General features: G+C 39.7%; 1 protein-coding gene across 5 annotated transcripts in view; it reads left to right on the forward strand.

The window, feature by feature from the left end:
* Positions 1 to 139: 139 nt before the first annotated feature.
* Positions 140 to 13,286, forward strand: part of TSC22D1 (TSC22 domain family, member 1) — a 93,868-nt gene continuing 80,721 nt past the window's right edge. For all 5 annotated transcript variants that reach the window (XR_775386.1, XR_775384.1, XR_775387.1 and 2 more), the window contains exon 1: positions 140 to 3,041. Coding sequence is in view for 1 of the 5 variants with exons in the window: in XM_010583414.1 (XP_010581716.1) it covers positions 175 to 3,041 (2,867 nt within the window). In the remaining 4 variants the exon portion in view is untranslated. The remainder of the gene's footprint in view (positions 3,042 to 13,286) is intronic.

Here is a 13,286-nt window from a genome sequence, read left to right on the forward strand (position 1 = left end):
CGGCGGTGCCGAGGCGCCTCAGCCCGTGCTCTGCGGGAGCCGGGGAGGGGGGGTGGGTGGGTGGGTTGTGCGTGGTGTCTCTCTGCCCTGCCGTGAGCGCAAAGCTAACCGTGTGTGTGTGTGTCTGTCTCTCTCCATACCGGGGGCTTGCACTCTTAAAATACACCCGATACAATGCACCAGCCTGACTCAGCCGCAGACATTAGTGCTAGGAAGATGGCGCACCCGGCAATGTTTCCTAGAAGGGGCAGCAGCAGTAGCAGCGGCAGCAGCTGCGTTACTGCTCCCACTGCACCAGGTACCGGCGTTGGGAGCGCTGCCCTCTCCGCCGAGGATTATCAGCCGCCTTTGCTGGTCCAGCCGCCGCCTCCATCTCCTGCAGCATCTTCATCAGCGGGTCCACAGCCGACACCCCCTCCTCCACAAAGCCTGAACCTCCTCTCGCAGTCTCAGCTCCAGCCACAGCCTCTTGCACAGACTGGAGCTCAAATGAAAAAGAAAAGTGGCTTCCAAATTACCAGTGTGACCCCTGCTCAGATATCAGCTAGCATGAGCTCTAATAACAGCATAGCTGAAGATACAGAAAGCTACGATGACCTGGATGAGTCCCACACTGAAGACCTGTCGTCTTCAGAAATCTTGGATGTTTCTTTATCCAGGGCCACTGACTTGGGAGAACCTGAGAGGAGCTCCTCTGAAGAGACTTTAAATAACTTCCAAGAGGCAGAGACTCCAGGGGCTGTTTCTCCTAACCAGCCTCATATTCCTCAGCAGCATGCTCCTCTGCCTCATCACCCACAGCAGAGTGTTGTGATCAATGGAAGTGTTCACCCTCATCACGTTCATCACCACCACCATCTTCACCACCACCATCATGGACACCATCATCCATCGCATCCTGGGGTGGGCAGTGCCCCAATTTCTGGAGGACCACCGCCCAGTCCATCGTTTAGGAAACTATCAACAACTGGAAGCTCTGACAATGTTATATCAACTGCACCAGTTTCTGCTGCATCATCCACTGGTTCCCCAGCACCTGTCGTGTCTAATATCCGCACTACAAGTACTCCTGGCAATTTAGGTGTAAGTCCTGCTACTGGAACTAGTACCTTAAATAATATGGGTGGCGGTAGTTCTAGCGTGGCAAGCAGCATGCTTGGTACTATAAATTTAAGCAACATCACGAGTACTGGTAACGTAAATGCTTTGTCTGGAACTAGCAGCAATGTTAATGTGAGTATCTTGAGTGGTGTTGGCAATGGTACGAGTGCTTCCTCTAGTGTCATTAACAATGTTCCTAATCCAGCTGCAGGAATGGCAGTGGGATCAAGCCAGCAGCAGCCTGCATCTGGCACGTCAAGGTTTAGGGTTGTAAAATTAGATTCTAGTTCTGAACCTTTCAAAAAAGGTAGATGGACATGCACTGAATTCTATGATAAAGAAAACACTGTTGCGGTTTCAGAAGGAGTAGCAGTAAACAAAGCAGTAGAGACGATAAAACAAAACCCGCTTGAAGTGACTTCTGAAAGGGAGAGCACCAGTGGGAGTTCTGTTAGCAGCAATGTAAGCACACTGAGTCACTATACAGAAAGTGTGGGAAGTGGAGAAATGGGAGCACCTACTGTGGTACAGCAGCAAGCGTTTCAAGGTGTGGGTCCGCAGCAGATGGATTTTAGCAGCGCTGCTCCTCCGGCAATTCCAGCATCTAGTATACCACAGAGTGTTTCTCAATCACAGCTTGCACAAGTCCAGCTGCATTCTCAAGAAGTAAACTATCCACAGCAGAAGCCAGGGGTCCAACCTCCTGCACAGGCCAGTCTAACCACTGTTACTGGGGTTCAGCCAGCCCCAGTTAATATCCTAGGTGTATCCCCATCCCTGGGCCACCAGCAACCTGCCATTCAAAGTATGGCTCAACAGCAGCTACCGTATTCTCAGCCGGCGCAGACTTTGCCAGTTGTACAGCAGCAGCAGTTGCAGTATGGACAACAGCAACAGCAGCAGCAACAGACAGTTCCTACGCAGATGGCCACAGGTCACGTTAAGCCGGTGAACCAAAACTCCGTTACGGGGGCTATGCCAGACTACATTCAACATCAGCAGATCCTTCAAACTCCAGCCCCTGCCATGCAGCCTAGTTCTACAGGGGTGGGAGCAGGGCAACCGGTTCCTGTTGCCCAGGCACAGAGCATGCAGCCTTCAGTACAAGCACATCCAGCCGCTGCCCCGGCTCAGCCTGTTGCACATGCTCCAGCAGCGATACCAGGTGTAGGTACCAGTGGTCAAATGCTGAATGTTGGGCAGCAAGGAAGCGTAGCCGCTGTGGTGCAACCACCATCTGCTGCAAACCAAATTCCACCTCCAGTTATGCCGTCAACGGCTGCTCCTCCATCTTCACAAGTAGTGCAGCCTGTGCAGACAGGAATAATGCAGCAGGGATTGCAGGCTAGCGCTTCAGGCCTTCCTCAGCAAATGGTCATTGCTCAGCAAAACACCTTGTTACCTGTACAGCCGCAGGCACAAGGGGTGGAATCTGTAGTCCAAGGGATGACTGGCCAGCAGCTGCCTGCGGTTAGCCCTATACCTTCTGCTAGTACTGTTCCTGCACCAAGTCAAGCTGGTTCAGCTGTGCCTCCTGGCATACCTTCTGCTTCTATAGGTTTGGGACAGCCACAGAGTATGGCACAAGCTCCGGCTGTGCAGAATGGGAATTTGGCTCAAAGTGTTAGTCAGCCTCCCTTGATATCAACAAGTATAGGTATGCCAGTGGCACAGAGTGTGCCACAGCAGATACCGCTAAGCTCTACCCAGTTCCCTGCACAATCACTAGCTCAGTCAATTGTAAGCCAAACTGAAGACGGCAGACGCCCCACAGAACCTTCCTTAGTGGGTTTACCTCAAGCTGCCGGTGGCGAGAGTGGCGTTGGAGCATCAGCCGTTTCAGATGGTGGTAGCAGCAACGTGCCATCTTCTGCTTCCCTCTTTCCGCTGAAGGTGCTGCCATTGACAACGCCTCTCGGAGTAGATGGTGAGGATGAGAGGTAAGACTGCCTGTAACTTTATTAAAAGATAGACTGTCTGATAGTTCGATTTGCACTAACTTGCAGGTCTTGTTACAGCCATCCTATGAAATGAAGCGGTGTGATGTGTTCGTCTAATTACAAATATTTCTTTTCTCAGGTCCCAGCGTGTGTAGGTATTATATTAAAATACTTGTTTTTCTCTTGAGGGGGTGGGTTGTATTGATCATGCTCTGAAACTACTGTGTGGGTAAATTGTGTTTAACAATCTGTGACAGTGTGTATATTCCCATTGTATAGAGGAAGACAAAAGAATACTGTGGAATGTGGGTATGCTAGTGGTGATTGTAGTTTAGATTATTTATTATACTGAAATAATTAATATTTATTCTTAGGTAGATTTTTTTTTTCCACAAGCCTAGACTTCATCCTGCCTCAGCTTCTCTTTTTCAAGTATTAACTTTACTCAGGTTGAACCAGTTGTGAGCCTGTGGTGTATGTAAGAAGTCTTCTCTTTTTGACAGCCAAGAGACGCTGTAGGCAAATGAGTATGGTGGGAAAAGGGAGGTTCAGCAACACCATTGTGGCTCTTTAAATTGAACTTGAGGCACTTTTGGTCTTGGTGGTTTTGCTTCAAAGCGTTACTCCATTGTGAGAGCCGCTCAGGCCTGTGGAGGGGTGGCGAGCCTTGAATCTGGTACACCGATTCTGTGCACTCAGAGTAAGAAACTGCACATTTTCCCACCTTCACCTTTTGGAATAAGTGACCACTGACTGATCTTAATGGCACGTGCATGTGAATAGTCTCATTTCTTTGACGCTGTGTGCAGAGAAGCTGTGTCAGTTGTGAAAGGTCCTTGCATGTACAGGCTGAAGTGATCTGAACAGCAGTTTTAATGTGTAATTGTTTGATATTAATTATGTGTGGAAATTCCTCACTGTATTGAGGACCTCTTGTGATACGCGTTTACAAATGGACAGGAAGACTGTGGTGGTTCTCCCAAAGAACTCCTTGTCTAAGACGAAGCTACGTTAATGGGAGAAGTAACTTTAAGGTAGATAACCTGCCTTGAGAACGTGGGAGAGGACAGAAAAGAATGCTAGAAAAGAAATACTGAGACTCAGGTGAAGAGACAAAACACTAAACGCTTACAAGGTGGGAAAAATGCCATAGCAATGGGAGGTGAAGTACTTAAATTTATCTTCTTGGTGCCATAACTTAATTGAGGAGTAATATCAGTGGCCAAACTTTATTGAAAAAAAAAATTAATAAAATGGGTTGTTGGGAGAGGTTGGAGTCTTTTCTTAACATTGAAAATACTAACTCTATCAGCAGTCTCTGATTATGTTGATCATGAGGTGTTGACTGCCTTAGTGGCTTTCATCACATCTTTCTAAGATGCCAGAGAGCTATAATGAGTAGCAGCTTGTCTTCCAGGAGTGCTAGAAGACAAGTTCCAACACTGTTTCATTCTGATTATGTTTTTTAGTCAGTAAGTACGTGAAGGTGGTAGAAGACAGATTGAGGTGTTAAAGCCCACGGTGTCACCATTATGCTACTAGCAGTCAATTTTCTCAGAAATGTTTTTTGGTTTTCCTTCCTTCGATCTTTCTAAACCAGGACACTAATCCTTCTCTTCATGGGTTCTGTTTGTGTTTGGTGTTTTGTTTTTTGTGAGGTTTTTTTTTTTTTAACCAACCAATAAAAAAAAAACCCCCTAAGCTTTCAGGGGATCTTAGCTAAGTAAGAGATATCTCAGTGATACTCAGTATTTTGGAAAATGACATCTAGCATGTGACTGTACCCTGATTTTAAGAGCATATGTTAGCTGTTTGTCATGATTGGTAGTTTTTCCAGAATGTTTAAATCCCTCAGGGTAACAATAGCCAGAAATACCTTCTTCCTCTGTTATTTGGCTAGGCAAAGATCATATCCTTTCTTCTCCCGTGCACGTTGCGTCTTTGTTCAATCTGTCATCTCCAGGTAGACTACACTTTTGTTTAGCTGCAGTTGGAAAATCATTTAGATTCTTTATACAGAGCAGGATATGACTCTCTTAAATGGAGACCAAAAATAATTGTGTTTTTTGCATGGCAGTAGTGGTCAAGTCACTTTTGTGTACAACTAGATAATTTACAGTAGCGCTTCTCCCTGTGTATCTGTCTGTAACACTAAAAACTTAGTGAGATTGCTTCTGTTTCCGCTTCCAGGGGATCTCAGGGCAAGGTTTTATTTATATTGTCATATTGACTGGAACTTCTCTCAGTCTGGAGCTTAGACCTCATCACTCACTAAAGGTAGTGCAAGATAACGCTGTCATTCTGCTTGGCTCTTCACTTCTCTGGCCATCGGATGTCTCTAACCAGAGTTCTCTTGAGAGTTTTTTGCCTGTTTGTTAGATTATTCCCTCCTTTTACAGGAGGTGAAGAGTAATGTATTGTGAAAGTACATAAACATTTAAGAAGCAGGTATACTGTAAATATGTATGTATAAAATCCCCATTTCTCTCTCTGTGTCATGTGCATGCAAACATATATCACTGAAGATTTATATCAATACATCCCAAGAGATTCTAAACCTGGCAAGGGAAAAGGTAGGAGAAAGAACTAAGTGATGACATAATTGGGCCAGTGAAGAAGCTGTAAAATTCCATTTAGTGTGCCTTTGAAAAAAACATCTGACCCATGTAATACCTTGTTTAGATTAACTCCCAGCTTTCCTTAAACCTGTATATAATTGCCTTTAAAGACATGCCAGTATCTGTAAGTCTTTAGCCCTGTTCAGTTTTTAGAACACCATTTGCAGCTCTTTCTATGCCTGTTATCAGGGCATGGCCTTTTAAATATAGACAGTTTGGAGTGTATCTTCTTTGAAAATGTAACCTTTATTCCCCCAGTATGCATGATTTTTTATTTTTTGTTAATCTTCTCTCTGTCTTGAAATAAGAGATGTTAAAAATGAACTGCTTGGCAGAATGCTGTATGGAAAATTAATTTGCACACTTTATTAAAGAGAATACAAATCATACCATTACAGTTTCTGTATTAAAAAAAACCCCAAAACCAAAACAAAATACCCCACCCCACACCTAGTTCTTCTGACTAGTCTTTATTCAGCCTGTTGTGTATGCCATAGGTGTTTGTATGTTGGTAGATTCATCATCTCTTCTAATATTTCAAGCTACAAAAATGCAGGCCAGTTTTGTGGTTAAGTATTTTTTTTTTCTTAGCTTGAATCATGGTATGGACTCGTTCTAGTGCATGATTCTCATATAGTTTCTTGGATTTGCAGCAGTTACCTCGGTTTACTCAGTTCAGTTATTAAATCCTGTCAATTTTAGACATGGTCTTTTGAGCTTAGTATCTCATCTCTAGAAGTGTAGAAGAGGATTTCTATTTTTTATGCTTTTGAAACTTAAGTATGGAAAAATACATATTTATATTGCAGTGAATTCTTTTGTGTATTTATACTTAGTGTTGCAAAATCAGTTTTACATCTTTCTAGACAATGCTTTAGTATGCTATGAATGCTTGCAATAAGATTTTGTACAGACTTGTATAAAAATTACCTGTAAAGTGAAAACTTAAAGAAATCAGTGTATTTTACAGCATTTAGAAAGGCTGCTGTAAGTGAATTTAAAAATAACTTAATCTGAACTGTTGTTTACCATTACTCAAAAGCAGATTTTGTGAATGAAAGAGAACTAAAAACTGTCTCCCTGTCCTTGACAGCATTTCCTGTAGAGTTGCTTTCATTCTTTAGTCTGATGCAAGTTTATTTTCACCTGTTTGGGCATTTCATCCAACACTGAAGCAAAAGAGAAAGGAGCAGGCGATGATGAACACATAAAACTGACATAGAGGTTTGAAGTACTCTTCATTGTCTGACACTCTCATGATTTTCTTTTTGAAGAGGCATTTTTATTAAAAGATCCCTTTACAGCTGGACAGAGTGGGGGAAAAAAAGTGGAGGAAGTGTTTTCTGTATAGGATGTACATTTTGACTTGTTACTAAGTCTGGAGAGGCTGAAAGATTAAAGCTGAGTGTGAGAATTGGAAGACTTGTGAACAGCCTTTGAGTATCTCTGGTAGTAGTAACTAGTACAGTCAGGAGATTGGGTGAATTTTCATCATGTATGCAAGTATGTAGTAGGAAGGTTGATCAGGTACAAGTGAGACTTTTACAGATAAATACTTGTTGAAGATGTTAGTAAGCAGTAGTGAATAAACATTAAAATAGAACTGGAAGCTTCAATTAAAACATTATTTTTGATGTGGTAACTGTTTTGCATACTTATTTTGTAAGCTGTTTTAGAGTTTATATGGGTTTTTTATTTGCTATGAGTTTTGCTTCTGTGTTTGATGAAAGAGGGAGAAGATACTTTTAGAAGATACTTCACAACAAAGGATTTATGGTGGTTTAGTGTAGATTTTTATGTTTTTTTTTTTGTTGTTGCATCCTAGGGGCAGTGTTGGTTTCCATTTTTCAGATTTTAAACTTGCTTCAGAGTCTTGCCACCAATTTGAAAATTGCATAACTTGAGTTCTAGGAGATTGACTTCCATAAACAGCCAAATTGAAGATTTGACTTTTTTAGAACTTGAAAATATTAGTTACCCTCAGTAATGGCAAGTCACATGAGTAAAAAGGGAGCGCTTTGGCAAAGAAAATGTGGTTGCTCTTGTGTCGTGCTGACAAGTCCAGCTTCTCATTTCATCTGATGAAATAAAATACCTACTGTTGGCGGAACTAGCTTAGCTCTCTGCTCTAAGTAAAGAACAATGAGGAATATAGGGTCTGCACCTTGTATGTCTGCTGGCCAGCTGTAGGTGGCAATACCTGTTTGGATGGACCTTTTTCTGGTGTCTTTTATAGATGCATTTTCTGCATGCCATGATATGCTTTGAACTAAGGATTGCTACAGTGCTGGGTATTGCATTGTCTTTAAAGACAGGAAGAACCAACAGATTTCAGGGGGTTGTAAAAGGCGTAATTTAGCCCTTAAGATAAGGAAGATTGTTGCAGATGCTGAGAAATGTCTCTCCAACTGATAAGGTGATATCCAGAAAATGTTCCTTAGCACTGCAGTTTTGGCTGCTCTTTGGTAATTGTCAGTGTATAAGCAGACTAAAATCATCTATGTGTGTGTATGTAAAAACAAACAAAAGGTTTTAAAATATTTAATGTTACTGTCTGGTGATTTGCATTCTTTACATTACAGGCTAATCTGGAAATGAGAATTATCTGTTTGTCACTTTGTGTAGTGGTAGTGAAGTGTTTCAGCCTTTACAAGTTACTGTGATCTAGATAATGCCACAACAGAGTAATGATTTTAACAATTGGTGGTAAGCTAGCAAAGTTAGGAGGATGGGAGGGGAAAATAATTAAAAAAACCCCACCCCACCCCAAAGCTCCAAAAAACGAAAACCACCCCGAAACATTAATGTGTCTTGCTTAAGTGTAAATAAAAAGACATACAGGTAGCACATCTATGCTACAAAAAAACCCCTGTAATAATGCTGTTCACTTTACAGAGAGTAATAAAAAAGCTTTTTCAGACCTGTCTCTACCAGTTTCGGAAGCAGGTCAAGTTGTAAACAGTAGTATTGCTAGTATAGTCTTTTAGAAGAAGAAACTATGCACACCTGAATATCTGTAATAATAGCAAGTGTATTCTTGCTATGACCTTTTTGGGGATGATTTGTGATCTGGGTTTGCAGTTTGGTGTAGGTGAAACGTAAAAAAAGAAAAGAGTACTGTGTATCTGTTGTCATTGATTTAACGCACTGGTTCTTTTCTATTCTTGATTAATTTATGAGACTAAAATGTGCTGTGTGTAATATGTATTATACATTAACAAATGACTAAAAACTTTTTTAAAAGTGGACCTATACCTTTCATTTACTGCATTTAGGCCACCAAAGGCAATGCTATTAAGCAAAATCATGCTTTAACAGCATACTAAGCAGGGACTAAGGGTGAGATTATTCAATAAATTATTTCATGGTAATGGTAAATAAGGAACTAGTTTATTCTGTGTGATTGTACAAGAAACCATAGCCTAAAGCTAAGATGGAGAGAGCTTTTGAGTGACTGGAGATACCACTTTATTTTAACCTGTTCTAAAGCATTCATGGAGTTACGAATTGCATGATGGAAGTGCAGCATAATTATGGTATCAAATTGGAGCACTTGGTCATCCTTTTGGCTCTAATGTCTTGCAACACTTTTTAACTCTTGGTCTGCCTTTGGAATTTGCTAACTAAGATAGTTGTGCTACAGTCAGTTGTGGTGTAGAAAAGCTTAACAGCTCATTTTGTGCAAGCCTCCAAACACCTGTTATGCGTTATCAGCGTTTGAAGCAGGATTTGGTTTGTGGTTGCAGTTACATGCAAAGTCTCTATCTTCCACCAAAGCTAGATAGACTTTCCTGACAGGGAGACTGAGAGGTTATAAATGTTTGGCAGGCAGAGATTGTAATGATCCCATCCATACATGTAAACTCTAGAGTATTGCCAATGATAGTTAGATATTTTATCATTGTTGGTTGCCTGATGGACTAAATGACTTGCTAGTACCTACTAAATGAGAACTTCCGACTTTGGTGCCATGCAGAGGTTAAGAATGATACTCATCATAGTTCAAATACAATGTTATGCTTTAACTGAACCTGTTCAATGCTATGAAATTTCTTACACTTGCAAGGTAAAATCTTGAACAATTGTTTCGTTAGAGCAGAAAAGTCACAGTAAACTTGTTCACTATTTTTCTTCAAGCAATTAATTTGTTACTAGACTTTCTTAAAATTATTTTGGCATTTTTTTTGTATGTCAGAAAGTATTCCTCAGTATTTTTCTACTCCACAGTCTTAACTTACACTTATGTGTCTTGATTTCATCTAAGTTGTTTTAACCTTTTTTAATTCAGTTAGCAATTTTCCAGAATTTAACTAGTGTTTTTATCATAATATTTAAAATTAGAGAAAGCGTACATTGAGCCTAAACATTACTACTGTAAGTTTAAAATAATGCTATATGAATTATTAAAAAACATTTAAACTGGGCTATATAAACATAGGAATATGTTTCAGTTGAAGTGTTGTTCCATATGTGCTTCATATATGAAGTCAAGCTTTCACCACTGTGTTAAGTGGGAAAAATTCACATGTAGGTATGTCTATATTTGGGCATTTAGCCCAATGCATGTTGCCATGTGTTTAAATGTTTTTTTCTTCATGTTTCAGTGTTTATTATACTGTTTTTGAGGTGCTTAGTATTGGTGAAGCTTCATACGTTGAGTACTTTTGGCAATCAGGACATATATTTAAGTATTATAGGCATTCAGGCTTGAAGTTCTTGTCCCAGTTTATATTTTTTCTTGCAGTGCAGGGTTAGCGATGGTCCAGAATAGTCAAAGTAACTTTTCTTTGTTCAACAGAGAACAGCTACCTAAACAAACTACCTTTATAATTAGCCTTCCTTGCTCTGGTTTGTAGGTATTGTACAAACTGAAATGGATACAGAATTTTGAAAGTGCATTAGAAGAACAGAGTAGGAAGTAAAGTAGTTTGAGGTTTTGTTTATCATTAAGGATTAGAAATTTAACACATTTTTGAAGTTGACTGTAGTCCTTGAAGAGCAACAAATGCAGGTACCACTGATGTTTGTTTTTTCTCAAGGAAACTTTCAGAAATCTGTGCTTCATGTTTATTTTAATAAAGCTTATGGGGTATCTTGATCATCTGTTCAAATGATTTTGAATAACCCATTCTTTTGAGTATAGTGGAGGAGTACGGTTTTATAAATTGTTAAAACAGGCAGCAGAAGGTCTTCTGTAAGTTTAGACTTAACCGAAGGATATGGATGGGCCTGCGATCTGTTAAAAAAAGAAAAGTAGACAGTATTTCTAGTAAGGTATAGACTTGATACCAACTGGAAGTTGGTTGTAGTGTGTTTTATAACTTGCTGCTTAAGTGTGCTAAACCACTTGGCTGGGCAAATTGTTTGAGCTTGTGTGTGACTTAAGTACTTGCCCAACCTTCTGTTTGTATGTCTGTCTTTTTGGTTGTTGTAATTAGCAGGGATATCCAGCAGAAACTTTTCAGGGCTCCGATTTCTTTGTGTGTAATCAAGATTTGAACTTTTCCAGCAGTTGCTTAAGCAACAGTATCAAAGTACTGTGCTAAGTATTAGGGACAGTACTGATGTGGATACACATTCAATAATAGTCTTAGTGTCTTAATGCATTTAATAATAGCTTTTTTACTACTATACTGCGGTGTAGTTCTTAAAGATGAGTTACGCAGATAAGGTAATTTCAGTGCACAAGGCTATTAGTGTATGCTTATTTCTGTATCCTCAGTGTTACACTTGGTTCATTCCTGTAAGATCAGAAGGTGCAAATCAAATGTAAGTTACACTATTTTTTTCAGACATTGTTGATCTTTTATTTGTAATCCATTGTCTCATGGGTCAATAACAGTCCTAGTTATTGGTAACTAAGTGTTAATCTTCTTTGGTGCTTACATATCTAGTAAGCAGTTCCTTTAATTGCATAAAGTGTTTCGTTTCTGAATTTAGTATCTGTTGCGAGTTGCTTGTGCTTTGTTTAGAAATGGTATTTTCCTTTAAATTATTATAAACAAATGTATGGTATAGAAGTAACTTTTAATGTTTTTCTGGTAACTTTGAACTCCCTGTGCAATGTAGAGGGATGAAATCCCTGTCAAACTTAAATGCCTTTTAAGCTTCCTCTGACCTTTACTTCACCCAACTCTCACAGTTGTGTAGAGATGAGAGAGGTGATGACTGGCAGTCTTAACTTACATATAAGAAGCTGTAGAAATCAAAGAATTCAAAACGTAACCATACTAAATTTGTGTTTCTATGTATTTAGTGCTGTTACAGCTAGTAAGGAAGATTGTGATTAAAAACTAACCCAGTAACTCACATATGATTGCTTTGACTTCTACTGTGACTGCAATTTTGAAATACTTCTCTTTTTAAAGAAGAGCAAGGAAAAATTTCTTGGGTGGATTCTGAATAGTGAGTGACTTGTTTGGCCTATGTTGCCACTGAGTTGGGATAAGCATAGTCAAAAAAATAACTTCTATAGATTTCCTGGAAGATTATTTTCAGCTTGGTAATTTTACTGGATGTGTATGTCAAAGTATCATAATGTATTTTTGTACCATGTGAAAAGATTCTGTATTTCTCTGAGGACTGTATTGTCTGTGGACTATAAACAGCATTTTAATTCTTAGTTATAGGTTGAGCCTGACAGAAGGGGAATGCTTTTGTTTCCTCTAGGATTTCGTGAGGGTTCATGCAGCAATGCCTGCCCTATAGAAAGGCATGTAAGGGGAAGCAGAACAACTCAGGATGTTTCATGATTGTTGTGTGTGTCAAACTTGCACGTGGTGTTAATTTTCATTGTCCCTTGATGTCACTTGTGGTACAGGATTCTCAAACTCTGAGCATCTCTGAACTCTGGCAAGGAAGGGTTTTGTAGTAATAATTAGTTTATATTCAGCATTATGGTTTGTTTATGTTATAAGCTGTTTAGTGAAAATCTTGACCTGGCCTTAACCTGACATGTCTACTAAACATCTTGATTAATTATTTTAAATTCTTTGGTCTAAAATTTGGAACACTGTGTATCTGTATACATGTATATAAGACCATATAAAGCTTATTTATTAAAAAAAAAACCTAAAACAAAACCAGCAAAAAAACCCCTGTAAAGAAACCTGCTGGTGAGAGAAGGAGCAATTGCTGCTTTTACAGTTTCATTTCTTGCAGTCTTACAAAATAAGACCAAGTGAAAATAAAATAAAAGGAACCATGAGTTAATGACTACATATTTTAAGTATTTGTTAAATAATTTACTGTAACACTCAAATGAATTCAAGGTATAAATGTACCTCTTTAATCTATTGAATGAGGTTATTATGTTAAGAATGGATCAGCAAGTTGCACTGCCAAGTGTTTCCTTAGGAGGCCTAATATCCTAAATTGGGTGAAATGGCAAGTTACTCATAAATACTCAGGGATTGGTGCAGGATGTGCATGTGCCTCCATGTTCTTTTCTTTCTTTCCAAGTTTGTGAGACTCCTTCCAATTCTGTAATTGCTTGTGAAAAAGAGGAGTTCTTGTGCGCGTATTTGATTGGAGAGAGAAGAGGGAGGAAAGAAGGTGTGAAATGTTTATGATGGTGGTTTTGGTTTTCTTCTTTCTTCTTCTGGTGGGGAAAGCGATTTTAATTTTT

The sequence above is a fragment of the Haliaeetus leucocephalus genome, unplaced genomic scaffold (assembly GCF_000737465.1).
Source record: "Haliaeetus leucocephalus isolate CR32 unplaced genomic scaffold, Haliaeetus_leucocephalus-4.0 Scaffold897, whole genome shotgun sequence".
In the NCBI taxonomy this organism is placed as follows: domain Eukaryota; kingdom Metazoa; phylum Chordata; class Aves; order Accipitriformes; family Accipitridae; genus Haliaeetus; species Haliaeetus leucocephalus.